Source organism: Balaenoptera musculus, chromosome 20 (assembly GCF_009873245.2).
Source record: "Balaenoptera musculus isolate JJ_BM4_2016_0621 chromosome 20, mBalMus1.pri.v3, whole genome shotgun sequence".
Classification (NCBI taxonomy): domain Eukaryota; kingdom Metazoa; phylum Chordata; class Mammalia; order Artiodactyla; family Balaenopteridae; genus Balaenoptera; species Balaenoptera musculus.
The window spans coordinates 7,311,825-7,336,756 of record NC_045804.1 but is presented as its reverse complement, the minus strand read 5'-3'; the positions used below and the strand labels follow the sequence as shown (position 1 = coordinate 7,336,756).

Here is a 24,932-nt window from a genome sequence, read left to right as displayed (position 1 = left end):
TGGCAGCCTCTGAAGCTGCCCCCTCGGAGTTCAGACTGAGAGGGGGTCAATCACCCAGTCGAAGAATTCTCACAGGACACTAAAGAGAAGACCCTCCGGAGATGCCTGCGCTAAGGGACCTCAGTAAGGACAAGGCGCCTTCCTGTCACCGGCCCCACCACACCCCCTGCTCACAGGAGGCACTGGGGTGGAGAAGTCAGGGGACGGGAGGAAGGCAGGGCAGCGCCCTCACCTGATGTTGTCAATCACAGGGGTCTCAAGGACGCGGAAGAGCCGGTGCTGCTGGGGGTTCTGTGGCCCTTTCTTCACTTCTCCCCGGGGGGAGGGGGGCGGAGAGAAAGGTGGAAACAGGTCTCCCGGCTCCAAGACGATGTGCTCATCATCCTGCCAGCGACGAAGGGGAGGAGGTCGAGGGTAATTAATGGGTTCCATGGAAGCCACTCGTCCTTGGCCGTTCTAGCTAAGTGGAGACATCTCATTGGGTTAGGGGACCATCAGTTAGCAAGGAGTCAGTTAGGGTGGGGCCTGGGGGACTGCATTCTGAGCAGCTTGAGGATCAGACAGAAGAAAGAACAGGACAAGGAGAAAGATGTTCCAGCTTTTCTCCGTTCTCCTGGAGCCCCTGCCAAGAAACCCATGATCTGGGCAGGAAGCATCAGGATTAAGCCCAGGGACCCTCCCACCATTGCCGGTGGACACTCCCACAGCATTTCCAGGGAAGGAGAAAAGCCTCCAGCTACCTTGATCCCCCTCAGAGAAGCAAACGATTCTTGGCCAGGCCTCAGAGCTATGATGTCTCCTTCTACCAACAGGCTAACTGGCAGGTTGACCAGATGTCCATCTCTGTAGGCCCAGTGTAGGGACCAGGATGGTGCAAAGGGCATGTGGAGGTCTGGGTACATGGCATCTAGCCACTTGATCTCCTTGCCATCCCTGAGGGCATCTGATGAGAATGGAAAGAGGGAAACAGCCTCACCCATGGATCCACACACCAGCCAGATCCAGCACACAGCTATGAAGCTGTGTCTGCTCTTCTCCCTTCCCCAGAAGGCCTGCATCAACCCACGCTGCTCATTCCAACACTTCCCCTCTACAAGGTCACCTCCCAACCACCCCAGCCCAGGCACTTGCACCTCCTCTGAACACCTGAAGCTCCTATTCTTTGTACCCCCCTTCCATTCAAATACATTTTGCTAACTTTGCTAAGGGCTTTGAGGGGTGTGCTGAGCTTCGTGAGGGGTACAAACGTCAAAGATTAAGCCGATTTGGTCCCTGGCTTTGAGGAGCCATTAGCCTTCCTGCCCGCCCCAGGCCACTGCCTGGGTACCCATAGCCGTCCCACAGCTCTCGCTGCACCACTGAGAAGAAAGCAGGGCATCCTTATCCCCTGAATGCTGACCGCAGGCAACGCCAATGTGCTGGGGCTCCTGGCTGGGGCTCGGGACGGGAGCTCCAGGGCTCTGACACATCCCAGGGCATCTTTTCCCACCTGACTCGCCTGCCCCTTGGCCTCACCTTGGATTTGGTCAATGATCCCTCGGAGTCTCCGTTCTACCTCCCGACGCTTCAGCCGATCTTGCCGCCCAATGAGGACGAGGTTGAGGAGCAGCAAGAGGAAGAGCGCAGCGGCGTTCACCAGCTCCACCCCGTGGCTGGCAGGGAGAGAAGAGGGGGCACTGGTGGCGGGGGGCGGGGCGGGGCGGGGCAGGGGGTCTCCAGCCCAGTCAACCCAGGGCCCCACGCTCCCCTCCCCAGTCCCTTCTGAAAAGAGTGTCTCCTTCTGGTTCTGACATCAGCCAGCCAAGGGACTGTGGATTCCTACACGACCCAGGCGCTGACTCTGGGGGCAGCTCCCCTCGCCCGGGGATGTCCCAGGCGGGTGTGGAGGCAGGAGGGGGACAAGCCCAGACCCTGCGCTGCGAGAGGTGGGAAGGAGCCCCTCCCAGGGCCTCGGGCCGCGTACCTGCCAGCCGGCTGGCCCCCGTAGCAGCCCAGCAGCAGCAGCACGGCCAGGAGCATGAGCGAGGCGCCGGGCCAGTGGAAACAGGAGCAGCGGTTACTGTGGTGCAGGAAGCTGCTTCTGCACATCTCCTGAGGACGGAGGGGCAGGAGGCCAGGGAGTGAGAGGCCCGGGGGCCAAGGGAGGAGGAAGGAGCCAAGATTCTCTGTCCCGCTAGGATCTGGCCGCCTTCCTCCCCCGCCCACCCGATGGAGAGCCCGGGCGGCCACCTCTGTCTTCTCGCTTTGGTCTCGTCTGGGGTCAGGACATCACTCTGAAAGGAACCCTGGCCTCTTTCTGATTTTTAGTGATGCCTCAGTCGGGTCACACCGTCCAGGGTGACTGGGAGAGTCATGGCCCCGAGAATGGGCTTCCCAAGCTTTTCCACCGCCCCAACTAGGCTCTGGGCTCCCCATGAGGACATGTCACCTTCCATGTGAGACATTTCTTCCGTTCTTTTAGGTGTCCGTCCAGCACCGCCTCCAGCTGCTCCTTCAGGATGCTGAGGGCCTTCCGGGTGGACAGGCCCAGGGCCAAGGGAGCCTCGCCCTGGAGGGAAGCAGGAGGCACTCAGCATCTCTCGGGAGGCCCTCCCCTCCCACCTCCCCAGAACCTTCCTCCCTTCTCCCAAATCCTCACCCTCCCTCCCTCCACTAGCCCCGACCCCTCAGGGCGTGAGCATGTTCAGATCTCCACCAAATTAAAAGACGTTCAAGTACACAGTGCCCTGCTCCTCAAAGCCAAGTTTAAAACAAAACCAGAAGGCTTCCCTGGTGGCGCAGTGGTTAAGAATCCACCTGCCAATGCAGGGGACATGGGTTCGAGCTCTGGTCTGGGAAGATCCCACATGCCGCGGAGCAACTGGGCCCGTGAGCCACAGCTACTGAGCCTGCGCGTCTGGAGCCTGTGCTCCGCAACAAGAGAGGCCGCGATAGTGAGAGGCCCGCGCACCGTGATGAGGAGTGGCCCCCGCTTGCCGCAACTGGAGAAAGCCCTCGCACAGAAACGAAGACCCAACACAGCCAAAAAATAAATAAAATAAATAAATAAATAAATAAAATAAATTTATAAAAAAAAAGAATCCGCCTGCCAATGCAGGGGACACGGGTTCGAGCTCTGGTCTGGGAAGATCCCACATGCCACAGAGCAACTAAGCCCGTGCACCACAACTACTGAGCCCACGGGCCACAACTACTGAAGCCCATGTGCCACAACTACTGAAGCCTGTGCACCTAGAGCCCGTGCTCTGCAACAAGAGAAGCCACCCAATGAGAAGCCCATGCACCGCAATGAAGGGTAGCCCCTGCTCGCCGCAACTAGAGAAAATATGTATTGTTTAAGTGGGGAGAAGAGAACTAACCTGGAGATTCTGGCTTTACGTTGTTCCTAGTAAAAAACATTAAGGAAAAAACCCCACCAATTTCTGTTACCACCATTTCATAAAAGGGAGGCTATTGTAACCCTACAACATTGGGAAGGACACAATCTCAGAAAAAAAGACAGCTGCTCCCAGGAAAGGACCTGCACTGACCGCACCACACTCTCATCTCACCGCGGGTGGGTGGAACGTGGCATGGACAGGGGTGGTTCCCAGCACATTGTCCTATGTGACCCCATGGCCTGACCTCTCCCGTGGAGACCCCTTGTTCCTGGGCTTCTCTCCTGTATTGTCCTGTCCATCTACCCCACAGTCCATCCTATGACATCTTCTCCACAACTTTACGTACGTTTCCAGGGCAACCTCAGCCACATGGATTCATCTGCCACCAATACACTTACAACTCCTAAATTTCACCTCTAGCCTGACCACTACCCCGAATTCTGACCCATTCCCTAAACTGCCGCACAGCTGTTTCATAGGTACCTATGAGTTGATACGTCCAAACCCCCGAAATTGCCACCCGGCCCTCCCTGCCTGAGCCAGCACCCCTCCTGCAGTTACCATCACCCAGGCACCCCAGCCCCTCCCCGCAACCTCTGCCTCCCCCTCCCACCTCCCAGTCCCTACCTTTTCCAAACCAACCGCTGCATCCCAGCCAGTGAGCGCACGTCTGATGAACTGACCCTGTTTACCTTTAAAATCTAGCCCAGACTCCTGAGCGTGGTCCGGGATCTGCCAGCTTCTCCAGCCTCCTTTCCTGCCATTCCTGTCACGTGCCGCGCTGCCCCAGCTCATGTGTCAGCGCCTTTATGGATTTTCCTAGCCAAGAGCACACTCCCTGCCCCAGACGACTCTTACTTCTCCTTCGAGACTCAGCTCAAACACCACCCACTCTGGGAAATCTTCCCAAAACCCAGGGCTGCACATACAGGGGGAGGTTTGTATTCCAAAGGCACCCCGGACAACCTCGCTCACAGGCGGCATCACGGAGGACTGTCATAGATTTGCCTGTCTGGCTCTCCCACCAGACTGCCAATGCCTGGAAAAGGGTACTAAATTCTTCCATCTCCACACCCCTCCACCAACCACTAAGACAGTGCCTATCACAGGGCAGCAGCTCAGTGAATACTTGCTGACTGACTGAATGAATGAATGAACGCCCATGTAGTTTCACCGGTCCCAATGACACCTTCGTCAGGGTTGTCAACCCAGGATCTGTAGCAGAAACACCTGGAGCTTTTACAAACGTGGCTGTCCAGGCCCCACCCAGACCTAGTGAATCAAAACTCCTGGAGGTGAGGCCCAGCCCAGGTTGGATCTGATGCACAGATCCCCAGTTGGGGGTCCTGGAAAAAGAAGGCCCCCAGGAAAGGCAGGGCCTGGGGGAGGAGTGTGTCTTTCTCAGGGGCCACCTGAAGAGCACCAATGTGGGCTTCCACCAGGGAAAGCTCCTGAGCAAGAGGCACAAAGCCCTGGACCTGGGGCACCAAGAAAGGGACTGGGCTTATCTACTGAGTCCTGGCCAAGGCTCACTGAGCCAGCGATGCCCTGGCTGCCTGGGCTCACGCCCTACCCTCTTCCCTCCTATCCCCGGGGTTCTGCCCCGGCCTTGCCCACCAACGTTCTGGATTTCCTCCTCCCTGCCGGTCTCCATGTCCACCTGCCCCCTTGGCAGGCTTGACCCTCGCCAGACTAGGAGTTGATGGACTGGGGGCCATATCCCCTGGCTGCAGACCTGGCATGGTGGGAGGCCCCTGAGTGGAGCCCCCATGCTGGCCTGTCGCCAGCTCCCTCGGCCTGAGGGATGAGGACGGGCTTCAGAGTGGGCCCGGCCCAAAGACCTCCCAGATCCCTTGCCTAAATCTCACCTAATCCCTGCTCTCCACGGTGGCTTTGGGGGATTACGAGGATGAGAGCTGCTGCTTCTCCGAGGGGATAACTGGTTATTTCAGCTCAGGAAGAAATGGCCCTCCGGGCAGGGAGCCGGCACCCCGCAAGGGTAAATACTGCACTCCAAAGCACCCACCTCCCTCCGGCAGGGATCCGGGGCCCTCCCTGAGAGGCCGTGGTCCAGGACAAAGGAGTGTCAGGCAAGGCCTGCACCTCTGCCTCCTTGGCTCCTGGCATGAGGGAAGAAAGCCTCCAGGGGCGGGAAGGAGAAAGAGAAAAGCAAAGGGGGACCAGAGGCTTTCTCATGTCCAAGGGAGGATGCCTGCCCCTCTCATCCCAAGAAGGCCCAAGAAGAAGAGCGTTCGGGAGGCCCAGCCTCCCCTCCCCCTTCCCCTTCCTCCCTCAGGCTCAACCTGCCAAGCCCCCTCCCCGCCGTGGGATGTGCAGGTTCCCAGGGTGGACTTGCCTAGGCCAGGTCTCCAGAAATGATAAAGTGAGCAAACCTCCTGCGGGCAGGGAAGGGCTGGCCCGCAGAGGTGGAAAGGCTGCACGCCAAAGGGCGGGAGAAAGGAAGAGCTGACAAATCCCACGGGGCTGCACAATCGCCCGGGAAGCTGCCCGGTCTGGAATGAGTGCCAGGCTCAGGAAGGCAGGGAAAGGCTAAGGGGAGCAGCCAGAGATCCAGGGCGGCGGCCTTCCTCCAGCCAGGCCTGTAGACCTAGGACCCTCAGGAACTGCCCTCTGCTCGCCCCGTGGCTGCCCTGCATCTGCTGCCTCACTTCAGGCACCCCCAACCCCCCGGGCAACCCCACCCAGCAACTGTTTCGCTCCTTCTCTTCCTCCAGGGTCTGAGAACCTGTCCCGTGCTCCTCTCCAGGTGTGGGAGGAGGGGCCACAGGGTGGCAGATGCTCCCGGGGCAGGGCCGGCAGAGGCGGGAGGGGGCCTGCGGAGCTGGGGGCGTGCGTCTGCCCCCGCATGTTGTGTCTGGCTTGGAGCACCAACTCCAGACTGGAGATTAAAGACAGCACAACAGAGGAAAATAAGCCATTGTGTAATTATGTGCCTCCTGAAGAAAGTGCCTGCCAGCACAGCGCCCCGGGGCCAGGACACAGCCCTCAAGGCCAGCCAACCCTCCACGGCCCCAACCCCACTTATCCAACTGCCGTGGCCGCCCACTGAGGCCTGATGGCGACTCTTCACTCAGTCTCCGGCAGGAGGGTCCCGGGTATGGGTAAAATCACTGTTTCTCTCATTACCCCATGGCTTTTCCCCCATGCGGTATGAGAACTGAAGCTGAGGAAATTGGTGAAAGACATTCACGCTTTCCAAAGGAAATTCAGAAAGGGCTCATGCGTGAGCTGGCTAGGTGGCCTTCCTCAAAGCACAGAGTTAGGCTGGCACCCAGCGTGCCCGGGTACCCATGGCGGGGGTTGGGGGAGGTCTGTGCAAGGACGGAGATGGTGTGAGAAATAAGAACGCCTGTCATACACGTGCCATCTGAGGTCTGCTCTTCTTGCCTAGCAGGGCCAAGAAGGGTGAGGAAAATCTGCCCCGGACTTAAGTACCCAAAGGCAGGAAGCAATTCTTCCTACTTCCCAGATGCTCAGAAACTCCCACTCCCCACCCCCAGGCACCTCCAGGAAATTCCTGGGGCCAAGGAGCCATGGCTAAGCAAGGCCTCTACACCAGAGGGGAGGCGTGGCCCTGCTTCTCCCCTGACACTGAAGCTTTTCGGGTAGAAGCAACCCCATCCCACTGTTTTAAGTGCTCAGCCTCAACTGAACCCAACAGAGGAACTCGAGGCCATAGGAGGTGTAGGCTCAGGAGAGGCTGCCAGCACGCGCCCATCGCGCCCCGCTTCATCGTCAAAGGGGGACACGGTCAGGGCCTGGGGACTGGAGGAGCAGCAGGTGGTGACAAAATTCTATCTGCTAAATCAGAACTGCAAGGAATCTGCTACCGCACAGAACCAGCTCCCCAGGGCCCAAAGCTAAGCATCTGGGTCCGTCTAATGAGGCTTTAAGAGCCAGCACGCCTGGGCCGTCCTGGGCCACTTCGGTCAGGTTTCTCAGGTGGCCCAGAACCAGAAGCCCCCAGCCCCCAGTCCCTGTCCTTCCGCGACTCCCCCGAGGTTCCCTCAGCACAGCAGCTGTTTTCCTTCCTATTCTACCTGTTTCGGGAGAAAGTGGAATCTAGGTCCCCTAGGCTCAAGTAGGCAGACTGTGAATTGGCCTTGGCCTTGGCCTTTGGCCTTGGCAACAGCAGATAACCACTAATTAGAGCCAGCTGGCCCCTTCGCCAGGTCCCCACGGTCACAGCCTCCTTGGCCGGTGCAGGTGAGCAGGGACCCAAAGCTGGACTCCACAAGGTCTGAACTACTGAAGCAGAGATTCGGCCACTATCCACCAGGGTCTATTATAGGTGTCACCATAAATCTCTTCCAAGTTTGGCCAGACACAAATTGACTCTGTCTACAGACAAGCAGCTCAAAGCCTCAAGCAGAGGCACCTCCTCCTCTTCCTCACTCTTCCCGGCTCATGCTGACCCTGGCACTTTCACCTGTCTTCTTTCTCACCTCCTGCAGCCACGACCTAGGAAGAAATCACCCCAGCCCCGGTGGCTCCTGTCTCAGTGACCCATGTGGTCCGGCGAGAAAAGCCTCCTTAATGGCCCCGAGGAGGGGCTGGCATCCAAGCCTTGTGCCTGGCGACCCGGGTCCCAGCACACCTTGACAGGATGCCCCACAGGGAAACTTGGGCTCCGGTCCTGCTCTGGGTGACTCAGGAGCCTGGCAGGCAGCTACACACACGGGCTTTCTGGCTCCCATCCCCAGCCTCCTTCCACGGTCCTCGCTACCTCGTAATCCAAGCTGCCTCCGGCCCAGCTTCCATCTTCAACCGTTAACCCAAAACCTCTGACACAAAGCGGGGAAGCAGGCGTGTGGAATGGGGGCGTCAAGCCCAGCTGGCATACTCACTTTGCTGCCTTTGCCCTGATGGGCCATCCATAGCTCTGCCCGTTTAAAGAGCATGGGGTAGAGCCTGAGCCACAGCGCGTCAGCCACAGAACTGCCGACACTGCCCTCGGAGAGGGAGAGAAGGAGACAGAGAAAGACAGAGAGGGAAAGAGTGAAGACAGGGAAGAGAGAAGGGAGCTGGAGCGCGTGTGAGCGAGGAGCGGGGCGGCAGCGGCAGCAGAGTGGAGCTTCAATCTGCTGATTAATTTAGACTATTTCCAGTCACGCTGCAGATTTAGGGAGGGAGGAGGAGGAGACCGGGCTGCCGGTGCAGGAGGAAAGGACGGAAGGAGGGAGAGGCTGCGGAGAGGGAGGGAGGAGGGAAGGGGTTGAGAGGAGAAAGTTGGTAGGGGCCCTGCCAGCTGTCCAAGGGCTGGGCCCATTCATCAGAGGAGGCACCGGAGGGTAAGCAGAGGGCGACGTGCCGCCCAGGGGTTCGGATGCGCCCACCGCCCACCCCCACCGGAGGAGGAGCTGTGCAGGAAGTGGCTGCTGTCGGCCTGGAGCCCCGAGGGCACCCGCGGGCATGGAGAAGTACCTGTCCTCTCCCCCCGGACTCCCCTTCCCGGGCAAGGTGAGGAGCCCCACTTGGGGGAGCCCCCCAGATCCCTTTGAGACTCCAGCATGAAGCCACGCCAACAACAGCTCTCTCCACAGTCAGAGCTGCAGGAAGGAGGGGGGGGCGCTTATCAATAGCAGCACATCCTACGTGGAGGGGGAAGGACCGGCAATTGAGAAAACTGGAGCAGTGACTTCTCGGAGGGCAGAGCAGGGGGCTGGGAAGTGAGCAAGCAGAGGAAGCCAGTGGAAGAGGGGAGAGCCAGCTGAGAGGAAGGGCTCTCCCAACACCTAGGACCCAACATCTTCCCACCAGGTGGCGGGGGGCTCCAAGAGCCACTAATCAAGGCGAGTGCAGAGCTCAGCCAGCCGATACCGCCCAGCCGCATCCAGACACACCTGCCCAGGTGCTGCTGGGACCAGGACACTGCCTGCGGACGCCGGGCCTCATCCCAGGAAGAAAGAGGAGGCTGGCGACCTGGGCTCCCATCTCCTCCCGGGGCTTCAAGCAGGGCCTGGGCATCACTCTGCGACCCCGGGTTTGACATACAGGAAGCTGTCAGAACAGACCCCCTGGGTGATGTTGGGGCAGGAAACTTCTCTGGCTCCATCCAGGCCACCCTGAGGATGGGGCTGGAAAACCTCGAGGGAGAGGAAATGGCCTAACAGGTTCAATAACCGGAGCACGGGCTGGAGCCTGAGACCATTTCTCCAGGGCCCTGTTTCCTAGACGACACCATCTCATCGGCAGGGAAGGGAAGAGAGAGCCTCAGCCGAGTTCCAGCGGGCCTCTCCCCTCCTCCTTTTTCAGCACAGCTCCCTGTGGGCGCGCGCACACACACACACACACACACACACACACACACACACACACACACACACACACACACACACACACACACACACACACACACACACACACACACACACACACACACACACACACACCGCCAAACCCTGAGCTGAATGGGAACAGAAAAGGAGGGGCCCAGGCAGTCCAGAGGTTAAGGGCAGGAAGTCTCCGTGAGGCCAGGGAAGGAGGGGTCGGATTCCGAGACAGTCACTCTGAGGACGGCTGCCACCTGTGTAGTCGGGCTGCAGCCTCAGCAAACTGCCAAGGAGCCTCCTGTCCCTTGCTCCCAGGTCACACTCCCCTTTAGCTTTCCACCAAGGCACTGCTCTGGGGGAACCACAACTACGCAAACACTCTCCCTCCTGTGCAACAGGGCCTAGAAGAACAGCTCACAGGGTCTAACCCAGGTATTCCGCAGCGCCCCCCAACACAGCCCTCTGGCGTCTGGCCCCCCTCTGACACTGCCCACTTCAGCAAGTGAACAGGGAAGCTCTGCATCTGGGGAGAAACCCAGACCATCACTGCCACGGCACATCCACCATGGGCTGGAGGACTGGAGACGGGAGAGGAGGGTCTGCAGGGGACACTGAGGACAGGCAGGTCACAAAGAGAAGGGGGGCAAGGTGCAAAGGATCAACCAGCAACAGCCAAACTGATCGTGGGCTGTAGCCAGGTGACGACAGGCCACCTTACCATCAACTCCCAGCGCGCCACCTCGCCCTCTCCTACGCCTCCAAGAAGGCTTCCACTGTTAGAGGCCCCAGGGATCCACTTTAGAAGCCCATATTTACACAACTCGCAAGGTACCTCAGGTAGAAACGCCATCAGATCTATTACTTAGCTGCTTGTCCTATTAATTCCTCAACTAGACAGTAAGCCTCTCCAAGCCAGAGGCCATCACCCAGGGCCTAGAGTTCTACCACCCAAAGGAAGCATTCCATAAATATGGCTGACAATGGTGGTAATGGTGCTTTCTAGGTCAGGAAAGCATCGATCCAGAAAGAAAAAGAAGAGGATGAAGAAAAACCCTCCCCGACAAACGCCCCTGAGAGATATCCAGCCTGGGTTCACAAGTGTCCTTCCTCGGGCTTGAGAGAGAAGCCAGCTGCTGGACCACAGAACTTTGTTTCCCCGATTCACTAGGAATGGGTGTTTCAGCCACAGGCTGGAACCGGAGGACAACACTGTCCTCTGTTTTTGGGACATTCAGCCCCACCCTAGGCAGGCCACCACATTGCACAACATCATAGCCTTTGGGGGGGCTGCTCCCTGGAACTGAGCAGTGCACAGCTCTTGCAACTGTACGCAGCAGCCCTGCACCCAGGCTAGGGGACGGGCAAGTGTAGCTTTCCCTGCACACCAATCACTGCTAGGATGGACACCTGCAGAGCAGCCAGGGGCATCTGTGAACAGGAGGCTGAACACACCTGCTTCAAGTTCAGGTCCACAGGCCTGTTCCACGATCCAGAGGCACGTGAAATGTGGAGCTGAACACCTCGGCAGTCAGCCAGGCACCAGGTCTGTGTGGACCCTCAGCTCCTTCCCCAGACCTCCCGAGATCTCTTTGGCAGGAAGATCACTGTCCATAAGTTCAAGTCAATAAATATTTACTAAGCCCTTGCTACATGCCAGGCTCTGTGCTAGGAGCCAGGGACACTGAGATAAAGCGGGACAGACAGATGGTGCCAACACAGCGTAGCAAGTATGATGGTGGCAGTGCTGTGGATGTTGAAAGGAGGGATCCTGGAGGGATGAAGAGGACGTATGTGGAGAAGGTCATGCCTAAACCGGGTCTTTGTTTTTTTTTTTAATTTGGCTGTGCTGGGTCTTAGTTGCGGCATGTGGGATCTAGTTCCCTGACCAGGGATCGAACCCGGGTCCCCTGCATGGGGAGCGTGGAGTCTTAGCCACTGGAGCACCAGGGAAGTCCCTAAACTGGGTCTTGAAGAAAGAAAAGTAGGAGTTTGGCAGGAAAAAGGGTGGGGGGGGGGGATTTTTGGGTAACAGCCTAAACGTGGAGGGTGTGCCCAAACTCTGAAGCGTTCAGAATTACCAGTGGTAAAGGCCGAGGCAGGGGAGGTGAGGGATGCTGGGCCGACGGGCAGAGGCGGGATTATGGAGGGCTCTGGACCCCACGCTAAAGGTTTCGGCAGGTGGTGTGATGCCTTTTAAGCAGGGGCAACAAAAGGTCAGCTCTGCGTTTTGGATAGCCTTCCCTGCCCGCCGAGTGGAGGCAAGGGGTCAGAGACAGAGGGACCTGTTGGGAAGGTGTGACAGAAGGCCAGGCAAGGTGGGGACTTCCCTGGCGGTCCAGCGGTTCAGATTCCGCGCTTCCACTGTAAGGGGCACAGGTTCGATCCCTGTTGGGGAACTACGATCCCACATGCTGTGCAGCGCAGCCCAAAAAAAAAAAAAAGAAGGCCAGGCAAGGACCTAGGGGAAGGACACCCCCTAGGGCAATCCTCGTCCCAGGAGAGGGGTGCTCTGTTGGATGACAAATCTAACTCCACGTAAAGACGGTATGCCTGGAGGCTGGGGTGCCTGCGTCAGGCTGGGGGAGGACGCCTGGACCCCCGGGCTGCTTACCCCCAGCTGATTCAGCAGCTGTGTCTGGAGTCTGACTCGGGGAGCTCTTCTCTAACCACAGAGAGGGTGCCCAACTGAGTACGCAACCCAGCTCAGCAGGTTGGGGCAGAGCCCAGCAACGGGCAAACAAGCGAAATCACACACCCCTGGGCAAGGAGTGGAAGACTGGCTCAGAGCCAACCCCAATCAGAAACCGGCTCCCATGCGGCCGTGTTAACTGGTCCACCCTTTGTCCTTGAGTCCCAGCTCCCTGAGCCTGTGTGTTCCAGCCAAGCAATAGCACCGTCCAGGGATCAGATCACATACCCCAAGCCTCAGAGCTGCGCCCCCTCCCTCTCTTTTGGTGTAAAGCCTCCACACGAGGACCTCCCAGGCAAACACAGGCAGGGAGAGTCCAACAGAGACACACAGACAATCCCCGTTAGGGAACCGGTCATGGCCTACCGCATGCTTCTCCTTCAGGTCCATGGGCCCAGGGTACTGCAGGCATGCCCAGAGGAAGGTGGTCACCCCCGAAAGGAAGGCTCCTCCCCAACATGTACGAACCCCAGTGACTCTGTCACAGTCACAGCATCTGGGGAAAAAAAAGAAAGAGGTCCCGTAAGGCCGGGTTGCTGGAAGGGGCAGCTACTGTGAAACACAACAGTACCATCTAAACAGTCGAGCAGGACGTGGAGAAGACGGTGCTGGTGACCTCCAGGGCCCCGGCCTGTCCTGGCAGCAGTCAGCTTTACAAATTCCACTCTCTGCGGCCAGGAGGGAGAGGGCTACAGCAGGGATGCTGGAGGGCTGCAAGCTTTCCCTCTTTTACCCTAATTTTTGGAGGCACGTATGTTTTGTTCCACGTGTACTCTTTGACTTGCTGACTTCCAGACAGCAGGAAAAGCCATGGCTCATCAGCTCTTTATTTATTTATTTATTTTGGCCACATGTGGGATCTTAGTTCCCCGACCAGGGATCGAACCCGTGCCCCCTGCAGTGGAAGCGCAGAGTCCTAACCACTGGACTGCCAGGGAAGTCCCATACCTTCACTTTTAAAGAGGTGATGAGGGACTTCCCTGGCGGTCCAGTGGTTAAGACTCTGCGCTTCCACTGCAGGGGGCACGGGTTCAATCCCTAGTCAGGGAATTAAAATCCCACAAGCTGGGCACGGCACGGCCAAATTTAAAAAAAAAAAAAAAAGTGAAGGTAAATTGGAATCTAGATACAACTTGAATAATCAAGCAAATGGTGGGAAGAGCAGCAGAGATGATCAAAGTAGAGACGTGCTCACTCCACCGCCGCCAGGAGCACAGCTGGGAAACACACACCACACATGCCGACACGTACATGCCCACAGTCAGCGGGCCTCTCGAGCGGCTGGCCAACAAGGAGTGCTCAACAGGGACCTGGACGGGTGTCCACGAGGATGGGGGATCCAAGGCGACAACAATCTAGAAAATGAAGATGAGCCTAACCTCCCCACCCACCACTGCCTCCCCATATAACCCCGAGTCTCACCCATCCATCCTGGCGGCCAGCACACCTTAAATGATTTCAGATGAGTGTTTGGGTAAAGAGTGCCACTGAGTAATCTGGTTCGGTGCCAGGTGACTACTTGAGGAGAAAGAACTAACCTGCTGACTGGGGCAGTTCTTTTGGGGGCCTGCAGCAAAACCTACGTTAAGAGGAGCTGGTCAGAAGCCCAGGAGAACTGATCCATAAAAGAGCTGTCTAGAAACAATTAAAAAAAAAAAAAAAGCTGTGTCCAGAGGACCCCAGGCAGGAGGCCCAGGCTCTGCAGGCACTAAATCCGACCCACGATGCCGTCCAATTCCTCGCAAGACGCCACAGCCCTGCACTGCCAGGTCTGTCCCTACCTCTGCTTTTCCAACCAGGGCCCTCAAAGCTGAGCTGGCCCCGGAGGGTCAGAGACAGACAGTGATGCTGGGAGCAGCACCGCAGTGCAGCGACATTTGGTTTTTGGCAGCCGACTGAAATGGGATCCTGAGAGGCTGAATGCACTTCTGCCTAAGGCCGCTCTGACTCAGGCACCCTGGCCCTGTTTACAAGTACAGCTCAAGGTCCCCATGACATCCCATGCCAGCAGGGGCTGGATGAGGCAGTCACCACACAGGGAAAGGCACCAGGAGCCAGATGGGGATTATGCTTAACTCCTTCTGCCAACACTACAGGAGTGAAATAACTCTGCGGCTGGATGGAACCACAGCAGTTCCAAAAGGGCAGCCAGGAGCACGACATTTTTCTAAGAGTCTCTGTTTTCCCATCACTCCATACATGGGATTCTGGGAGAGAGTTGTCCTTAGCTGTCTGATCTGAAACCAGCAGCTGTATCCTTAAAGGGCCAGGTCCACTCCCCGCCCATTGTGAAAAAAAGCACAGGCTTCAAAGCCAGGCACTCGTGGGTTCAAATCCTGGCTCCATCATGTATCAAATGCCAAACGACCTTGGCAAATCACTTGTCTCTCTGAGCCTCGGTGTCCTTGTCCACTGAATGGAAGTGATGATACCTATTTCACAGCTATGCAACAGGAATTATGTAAAATACTATATGCAGAGGGCCTAATACAGTATTTGGTACATGGTAGGTCTTAATAGTCGCCATTACTATCATCTACTATCATCAGCAAACAAGTAATATGAAGAAAGAGTCACCGAAGTCAAGAATGAGAACTCAAAAGTAAGGAGAAAAAAAAGAAATAAAAGGCATAAAGATTGTAAAGAGGGAATTCCCTGGCGGGGCAGTGGTTAGGACTTGGTGCTTTCACTGCCAGGGCCTGGGTTCAATCCCTGGTCGGCAACTAATATCCTGCAAGCTGCGGGCATGGCCAAAAAAAAGATTGTAGAGAAATAAGTAAAACTGTCTTTATTTGCAGAAGACTCAATCATACATGTAGAAAATCCTAAGGAATCTACAAATAAGATATTAGAACAAATAAGTGTGCAAGGTTGCATGATACAAGGTCAAAATATAAAATGCAAATATAAATTTCTATACGCTATAATGAAATATAGGAAAGTAAAAATGTGTAAATATCACTTACAGTACCAAAAAAAAGAAATACTTAGGGATGACTTTAACGAAAATACACATAAGTCCTATACACTGCTGAGAGAAATTAAAGAAGACCTAAACAAAGAGAGAGCTATACCATGTTCATGGAATGGAAGACTTAATGTTAACATTAATGTATTAATATTTAAATTAAATAATATTCATATTCATACATTTCTATTTATCAGTATTAATATTAATAGGCACCCATCAGAATGACTAAAATGAAAACGACCGATAGTACCTAGTGTTGGTGAGGATATGAACTGATAAATTGCTAGTGGGAATATAACATAGTATAACCATTTAGGAAACCATTTTGGCTGTTTCTGATAAAGTACAGGTGACTCTTTAACAAGGCGGGGGTTAGAGACACCGACCCCTGACACCACCCTCCCACCCCCCAAGCGCAGTGGAAAATCCACATATAACTTTACAGTCAGCCCTCCAAATCTACAGTTCTGCATTTGTGGATTCAACCAACCATGGATCGTGTAGCATTCTGGTACATATTTAGTGAAAGAAATCCACATATAAGTGGACTCATGCAGTTCAAGGGTCAACTATATACACTTATTATATGACCCAGTAATGGAAACATATGTCCTCAAAGAGAATTACATACAAATGTCCATAGCAAGTTTTTTCAAAATAGCCCCAAACTGGAAAAAATCCAAATGTCCACTCAGGTGAATGGATGAACACACTGTGGTAAATCCATACAATGGAATTCTACCCAGCAACAAAACAGAATAAAGTACTGATATACACAACAATATGGCTGAATCTCAAAAACATTTGATGAGTGAAAGAAGCCACACACAGGGCTTCCCTGGTGGCGCAGTAGTTGAGAATCCACCTTCCAATGCAGGGGACACGGGTTCGAGCCCTGGTCCAGGAAGATCCCACATGCCACGGAGCAACTAAGCCCGTGTGCCACAACTACTGAGCCTGTGCTCTAGAGCCCGCAAGCCACAACTACTGAGCCCGCATGCCACAACTGCTGAAGCCCGTGCACCTAGACCCCATGCTCCGCAACAAGAGAAGCCACCACAATGAGAAGCCTGCACACTGCAACGAAGAGTAGCCCCCGCTCACCACAACGAGAGAAAGCACATGCGCAGCAACGAAGACCCAACACAGCCAAAAAAAAAAGCCACACACAAAAGACTGCCTACTGTATGATTCAATTAGTATAAAATTCAGAACAGGCAAAACTAATCAATAGTGGCAGCAAGCAGATCAGGGGTTGCCTGGGGGCAGGGGGAGGGAATGACTGCAAAGGGCACAGGGATCTTTTGTTTAATATCTTGACTGTGGGTGGTGGCTACAGGGGTATATACATTTGTCAAAATTCTTTGAACTATATACTTAAATAGGTGCATATCATTGTATGGAAATAGAGTTGCCTCCATAGAGCTGATTTTCCAAAAGTACAGTGGAATCCGAGCTCAACTAACCTCTAAAATGCCTAGCACATGCAAGATTTGGCAGATTTATAAAAGAGAAGGGATAATGAAGCAAACATTTATCCAGCACCTGTAGTGTGTTACAATAGCAGATACTTAGTAAGTATAAGGAATGGTCCTGTTTTCAAAGAAGTATAAGATGCGGTCCCTTCCCTAGAGGGATTTATAATATAGTGGTTTGGGCTATTATGAAAAAAGATAACAATTCAAGTTGGCATTGACATACTAAATGAGAATTGCAAACAGGTGCTTAGGAGTAAGAAGAGGAAGGGCTACCCAAGCAAGAGCCACAAGTCCCAATCAAGGCACCAGGGAAGAAATGCAGTAGCCTTTATTTTTTTTTTAATTGGGGCATAATTTACAATGTTGTGCTAGTTTCAGGTGTACAGCAAACTGAATCTGTTATTCATATACATATATCCACTCTTTTTTAGCTTCTTTTCCCATACAGGCCACTAGAGTATTGAGTAGTGTTCCCTGTGCTATAGAGTAGGTCCTTATTAGTTATCTATTTTATATACAGTAGTGTGTATGTGTCAACCCAATCTCCCAATTTATCCCTCCCCCCGGGAGCCTTTTTGAAAGATAGTGATCTGACCTGTTTGGTTAGAGCAGAAGGCCTGAGTAGGTCAGACTGAAGAAATAAATGAAGAAATAAATGACCACATAGGACAGGGAATCAGGGGCCTTTGAAACAAAGACACCCTGAGGAGTCACTGAAGGTTTCTGAGTAGGTCCCAGGATTTTAAAAGGGTAGAGAATGGATCAGAGGAGAAAGGGAAAGAAATTACAGGCAGAAGAGTTAGAAGAAAATTACAATAACCCTGGTTTGCCATGACGGGTATCTAGACAAAGGCGGAAATGAGAACGAAGGGGTCGATGCTTCCTGCTGCCAAGCTCAGAACCAACATCAAAAAAAACTAGTGTGGGGACTTCCCTGGTGGCGCAGTGGTTAAGATTCCACCCTCCCAGTGCAGGGGGCCTGGTTTGATCCCTGGTCAGGGAACTAGGTCCCACATGCATGCTGCAACTAAGAGTTTGCAAGCCACAACTAAGGAGCCCGCCTGCTGCAACTAAGACCCGGTGCAGCCAAATAAATAAATATTTTTTAAAAAAAGAAAACGACAAAAAAAGAATGGGTGCCCAAGGTTCAGGTTGAGGGTGAGCTGAGGAGTTGGCTCTCCTTATCTCTTCCAACACAATCTTCATTAGCTCTGCTGGCACTCTAGGCACGCCCAACACACCAAAAACACAATTTGGTAGACTCAACTCAGCTGAAAGTGCGCTGATGGATGCATGGATACTCAGTGGGGGGGAGGTTTTTAATCACAAGTCTCGGGGTTCTATCCTTGGTGGCATCCTAGTCAATATCTTTATCAATAACTTGGGTGAGGAAACAGATGGTATGCTAATCAAATTCTTGGATAGCACAAACCTGGAAAGGAGATCAAAGTCAAGCTCCAGGAAGATCTCAACAGGCAGAAGTGATGGGCCAAATCTAATAGATTCAATTTAACTGTAAGAGATTCGATATTAACGCCTGCACTTAGGTTCAAAAACTACTGTAGTAAACTACTACAAATGGCTTAGTTAAATGCATTTTCAAAATAAACGGCATGGCCGCCCAGAGTTCACTCACATTTAGGCTGCATTAACAGATATGCCAAGTCCCCCAAAAGACAGGGGTAAGTCTGATTCCTGTACATTTCAGAGCACACCTGAAATATTTTGTTCATTTGTGCATCACACACTTTAAGAAGGACACTGACTAAAGTGGAAGGCTTCCAGAAAACAGCAGCCAGGTTGGAGAAACTATCACATGAGAATTAATGGAAGGGACAGAAGATGCTTCGCCAGGACACCAAAAACACATCAGGTTAGAGCAGAGACAGAAGGGCATGATGGCTGCCAGGGGAAAGAAGGGCCAGGCTAACTCTGGGAGGCTCCAAAAATAGGGACTAGATTAGGGGGAGGAAGCTATATGGAGGCCGACTGGGACTTAATATGAGCAATATCTTTTTTTTTTTTTTTTTGGCTGCGTGGCTTGTGGGATCTCAGTCCCCATCAGGGATTGAACCTGTGCCATGGCAGTGAAAGCCTGGAATCCTAACCACTAGGCCACCAGGGAACTCCCAAGCAATATCTTTTATACATATTAGAACTGTATTAAAAAAATGGAAGAGGCCACCCTGAGAGGCAATGAGCTCCCCATCACTAGAGGGATCCAAGCAGAGGTGGGGAATTATGGAGCTAATAAATACATCAGGTAGCAAATAAGAAAGAGATGGCTTTTTATGGTCTCTTCTAACTCCAAGAGACTATGAAATCAAGAAATCCAGTAGCATCTACCCATGAAAAGATGCTCAACTCTACCCACAATAAGAGACATTCAAATTAGACTACCCCAGGGGAACAAAGCTGGAATATTTCCACCACTGGACGTCAAGGTTTTATAAAGCTACAGTAATCGATGCAGTGTGGTATTGGCCTGCTAACAGAGCCTAGAAATAGACCCAGACATATGTGGTCAATTGATTTTCGAAAAAAGGTATAAAGGCAATTCAGTGGAGTAAAAGGCTCTTCAACAAATTGCGCTGGAACAATTGAATATTCAGATGCAAAAAAAAAAAAACCTTGTAAATATAGTTTGCACCATATACAAGAGTTAACTAAAAATGGATCATAGACCTAAATGGAAAAGTGAAACTATAAGATTTCTAGAAGAAATAATGGGAGAAAATCTTTGTAACTGTGGGTTGGATTTCTTAGAATCAATACCAAGAGCATAACCTACAAAAGAAGATATTAATAAACTGGAACTGAGTGGCTGAGGATAGGAGTGGGAGGGAGAATTTTCACTGTATATACTTTTGTGCCTTTTGATTTTCAAACCATATGAATGTACCAAATGTATCTTTAAAGAATCAGCAACCTCTCACTCCTGGGGATATATACCCACAAGAAGTGACAACAGGGACCCAAACAGATATCTGTACACTCATGGTCACAGCAGCACTATTCACAATAGCAAAGGTGGAAGCAACCTAAGTGTCCATCAACAGATGAATGGATAAACAAAATGTGGCCTATACATACAATGGAATATTATTCAGCCTTCAAAAGGAAGACAATTCTGACACAGGCTACCACATGGATGAACTGTGAAGACCTTACACTAAGTGAAATAAGCCAGTCACAAAAGGACAAATATTGTATGATTCCTCTTATTTGAGGGTCCTAGAGTAGTCAAATTCCTAGAGACAGAAAGTAGAATGGTGGTTGCTGGGGACCAGAGGAGGGGGGAATGGGAAATTAAGTGTTTAATGGGGACATAGTTTCAGTTGGGGAAAATAAAAAAGTTCTGGAGATGGATGGTGGTGATGGCTGTGTAACACTGTGAATGTACTTAATGCCACATAACTGGTTAAAATGGTAAGTTCTGTATTATGTATATTTTACCACAATAAAAAGAAATCAGCAACTTCTGGGAATTCCCTGGCTGTCCAGTGGTTAGGACTTGGCGCTTTCACTGCTGAGGCCAAGGTTCGATCCCTGGTTGGGGAACTAAGATCCCAAAAGCCAAGCGGTGTGGCCAAAAAAAAAAAAAAAAAAAAAAAATCAGCAACTTCTGATTTTGCAATTGGTTCTGGCTTACATTACAAGGAATATTCCCCCACTGCATTCCATGTCAACTTTAGGGATGTTTATGCTCTTTTTGGTTTTTTTCAAATATTTATTTATTTATTTATTTTGGCTGCTCCTGGTCTTAGTTGGGGCATGCGAACTTCTTAGTTGAGGCATGCATGCAGGATCTAGTTCCCCGACCAGGGATTGAACCCAGGACCCCTGCATTGGGATCGTGGAGTCCTACCCACTGGACCACCAGGGAAGTCCCTATGCTCTTTTCAATACACCTTTGAGTCTCTCTCCAGTATATATCTTTTTTGCAGGTGTTTCCCAATATTTTTCTCTTCACCTTCCTACTAAGGAAGACTGCTATCAGGAGTCTCTTTTTCAAGATGATCCTGAAATTAAGAAAACTGGGTTCCTATCATTACACTATTTCCAGTTTCCCAAAAGGTCGCTGTGAGCCCTGAAAGGGTCTCCTTCCCTTGGGCACCCCTCATTCCCCATCACTCTAGGCCTTTGGATGCAGGCATCAGGCCGGGTCTAAATCTGGTCCTTAACCTACTTGCCACGCCATGTGATCCTGTTTACTACTGGCTCGGCAACCACAGGCAAAGCTTATTATTACAGTGAACCCCTGGTCACTAAACCACACATTTCTGGCTGGCCGGTCCCTTCGGAAGAAAAACATTCCTGCTGCAGCCGCCAGCTTAGCCTTTAGTTCACCTGTGTACTGTAAACAAATCCGGGCCTGCTCAGAAACCAGAGTTCAAACAATATTTTTAAAGGAGCCTATCTTTTAGGTCAAGAAAGACGCTCTCGTGAAACCAACGCTGATCCAATAACCAGATAAAAAAGATTAGCACACGTTGACTGGCAGAGAAGTGCCAACCACGACTGGGAACCTTCTCACTTAAACACCAGGAATGGATTTGAGAAAGGCTATTCTCAGAGCTCAAACTCGACTCAGGTGAGGTTAGGTCAAGCCTTGGGTGTAGGTCACATTTACAATAGCACTCCTCCCTCGCCCTATAGAAATTGTTTCCCAAGCCCAACACCAGGGAAGCAGCAGTGGAAGGAACCGAAGGATAGCGACTTTCATTTCTCATGAGTTCTGCAGGAGTTAAGCTTTCCGAAAGGCTGATTTTCAGCCCTTGGAGCTGGCACTCCCTAGCAACTTCTCAAAATAGAAATGTGAAGGGCTTTCTGTTTTCTTCCATCTCACCACCCAGCCCTGGCTCTCCCGGACTAATCTTCTGATGTCGGGTCACCACAAACAAGGGGTGGGAGTGGGGGTTAGGGTAGGGGTTCAAGGGCAGTTAACTCTCAATTCTTTGGTGGCTGGTTATACAAGGGGATGGTCTGTACTCCAACTCCCTGGCCAATGCACTTCTCCATGGTCTCCACCAGTTTCCCTGTTTGTTGTTCTGACAAAAACCAGAGAGCAAGGAAGTTACAGCTGACATGGCAGTTGAAATAAGCCTTGCAGAGTACATACAGTATGTGGATTTTATGTGAACATCTACCCCCAGTTCCAGTTCCAGTTAATGACAGTCTACGTTCTGATGTCTTCTGATCTTTACAGTTATTTTTTTTTTAAACTCCATGGATCATTTTTATTTGACTTTTTAGAAAATGAACCTTACTCGTGCCATTAAAAAAAAAATTAGGGCTTCCCTGGTGGCGCAGTGGTTGAGAATCTGCCTGCCAATACAGGAGACACGGGTTCGGGCCCTGGTCTGGGAAGATCCCACATGCCACGGAGCAACTAAGCCCGTGAGCCACTATTCCTGATAAATAAATTAAAAAAAAAAAAAAAAAAAAAAAAATTAAAACTACCTCGTTGGATTACTAAGATCAGCTCTTCTTTTACCAAGATCACCATAAAGACATACCACCATGGTATTTCTTTCTTCAGTGCTTCTTAACCTTTTTCTGCCTCTGCACTATTCTTAAACACAATCACACTCTCATTCATAACACCTCTAATGACACTACAGTGGTTCCCCCAAACAGAGGAAGGGCTACCTTGTCCTGACTCTGCCCCTCCCTGCCTTTCCTGAGAACCACTAATTTACACCCACAAATAGAGACCACAATAAATATTAATACAAGAAATCAGCCAGTGAACTACCTGCCGGTTACTTAAAATTAATAAATGCAAAAATATATTGAGAACCTAGTAAGTCCTAGACTCCATCCAAGGGATCCTTATATATAGACCACCTCATTTAATGCTCACAACCGCCCTGCAAAGGCTGAGAGAAGTTAGGGAACTTGGTTTTCTCAGATCACACCTAGGAAACAACCGGCTCTAGTGGATAAAGGACTCAAGAATCTGGACTTCAGAGTTCCAGCCCTGGGACCTTGATGACCCTGGCCCTGGCCCTTTGCCTCTCCCAACAGTTAGTCTCCACATCTGTAAAATAAAACGTTAAAATTCCCTCCTGACTTCCATCTTCTAAGAGTACCCAGGCTTAACTGAACTGTGTCACTACAGCTGAGGTGAGGGTCTTGGATGAAGCATGAGAAAACTATCATCGTCCCCAGTACACAAAATCACACACAAGAAGGAAAAGGGATTGGATACAGAGCTCCCTCCTTTTTCTCCCCAAGAGCCACACACACAAAAAAAGAGGGTGGGATGTAGCAGCACGTGACCAAATCAATGAACACGCCAAAGTGCAGCCCGTGGTCACACACCAATGAAAGAGCAGGGTTTCCCTCGTAACTGGCACCGGGCAGGGGCTCACACAGCAGCACACGAGGGACTTTAAGAACTGACTTAAGCGGTGAGCAGCAGAGGAACGAGAGCACAGCAGAGAGATCAGTTTATAGGGTAGGAAGTAATGTTCCTCTGGTTGCTTCTAAGGAGACTTTAAACAACTTTCTGGAAAGGCGGAAAGGGGCGGGGGCTGGTGGGGGTGGGGGCAGGCAGGGCATACTCCAAACTGCAACGTCGCTGCTCAGGGTTGAAAAGCCCCTCCGGCTCCATCCACCTGGACACAGGGGACGTGGTCAGCACGAGGGCCCGGACGGCAGCTGAGAGCGCGCGCAAGGGAGGCAACCGTCTGAACTGGGGCTGGGATGGGGACTCCCAGAGACCTATAAATAAACTGACCACCAGCGCTGGAAGCCTTCTGGGCCGAGGCCCAGGCACCGCAATCCTGGGGCAGGGAGTCTTTGTTGGCGGGAGGCTTCGATTTCCGACGCGGGACCCCCAGAGGGCCAAGCCAGGGCCGAGGGCAAGTGTGAGCACCTGGGGGAAGGAAATGGCCAAGAGCTGGAGGCAAGAGCCAGTCCCTTGACTCCTCCACCGAAGGGATTCCCCCGAGACCATTACCTGGGTGCAGACCCCAGACTCGCCTCCCCTCGCCCAAGAATCCCGAGGACGCGGAAGGCCGAGCCCCACGCCCCTTTGCTCCCCTTGCTTCGGGCCACGGGCCTTCTCGTACTTACCGGGGCCCGGGGACCAGTCTTCCTCGCCCGCGTCCTCTCCCCTCCCTGCCCCCTCCTCACTTCGCGTCCCCTCCTCCAGGGGCCGCAGCCATGTCCGTTACTGGCAACTCCAAGGGGGTTTGCCTCCTTTCTCGGACAACGGAGTCGCCGGCTCGCTAGCTAAAGTCCTGGGCGTCGATTGGTCGCAATCCGAGACGGGCGGGGATTCTTGGCTTCTTATTGGCTGAGGGGAGCACTAGGCTGTAGCCACAACCTCTCCTCCGGGAGCCTGGCGGAATTAAGTGCCAAGTGATGCCGGCGGGAGAGCGCGCAACCACTGTCCATCCTTGAACGTCATGCCGTAGCGTTTTCTGATCCAGAGGTCCTGACCAGAGGCGAGGGCACGGCTTTCACCTAGGTTAGTTTTCCTATGGAATTATCCTAAAAATATCAACGGGCCGTCCCGCCTCCCGCCTTTCTTTTTAAAATAAGCCCTTTGCAAAGCGCCTGTGTCTCCAAAGCTCCCTCCTTGTTGCTGGGAACAAATGCCTCGAGACACCTCGCTCAGAGACCTTGGAGGGAGTCCCTCTGGGACCAATACTGCTTCCAAACCAAAGCTGGAGAATCTAAGGCAATACTGCAGTTTTTCTCCTCCAAGCTCGGCTGAACTCTAAAGGGAAAAACAAGTTAAAAAAATTTTTTTTCTAGATAATTAAAGAAGTCGCCTGGGAGACCTCTCTTGGGAAAACAAAGCAAGCCTGTGTCAGTATTTACTTCTGTTTTCCCAGAGATCTAAGTCTGGAGAGTTGGTTTTTTGTTTTTTAGTCTGTTTATAAAACTGGAAGAAGGTCATGGCTGGTCCTGGGAAGTAAGAGCCCCTTCTCCCTGTTAATGAATTTGATTATGTAATTAAATCTCTCTTTCTTTTCAGCTGGACAAGAAGGTGCCATTTCAGTGCCTAATCTTGTATGTTTGAACTGTTTTAGCTGTTGTCTAAAACTGATAGAATCATGTCCCTTTCCTGCATACAAAAATCTTCTGCTGTTTATCTTCGCCAAT

At 52.4% G+C, this 24,932-nt stretch overlaps 1 protein-coding gene across 8 annotated transcripts in view; it reads right to left on the bottom strand.

Annotated features, from left to right (window-relative positions):
* TMEM94 (transmembrane protein 94) overlaps positions 1-24,304 on the bottom strand; it is a 35,313-nt gene extending 11,009 nt beyond the window's left edge. For 3 of the 8 annotated variants that reach the window (XM_036836071.1, XM_036836072.1, XM_036836074.1), the window contains exons 1-7: positions 23,895-24,298; positions 12,729-12,858; positions 2,429-2,548; positions 1,964-2,091; positions 1,516-1,652; positions 741-943; positions 233-384 (exon numbers count right to left, since the gene is read on the bottom strand). In XM_036836071.1, coding sequence (XP_036691966.1) covers positions 233-384; positions 741-943; positions 1,516-1,652; positions 1,964-2,091; positions 2,429-2,548; positions 12,729-12,752 — 764 coding nt within the window. In that variant the 5' untranslated portion in view covers positions 12,753-12,858; positions 23,895-24,298. Of the gene's footprint in view, positions 1-232; positions 385-740; positions 944-1,515; positions 1,653-1,963; positions 2,092-2,428; positions 2,549-12,728; positions 12,859-23,556; positions 23,695-23,894 lie in introns of all 8 variants that reach the window. The other 5 variants (XM_036836069.1, XR_005017727.1, XM_036836075.1 and 2 more) reach the window with 5 other exon arrangements.
* Positions 24,305-24,932: the final 628 nt, after the last annotated feature.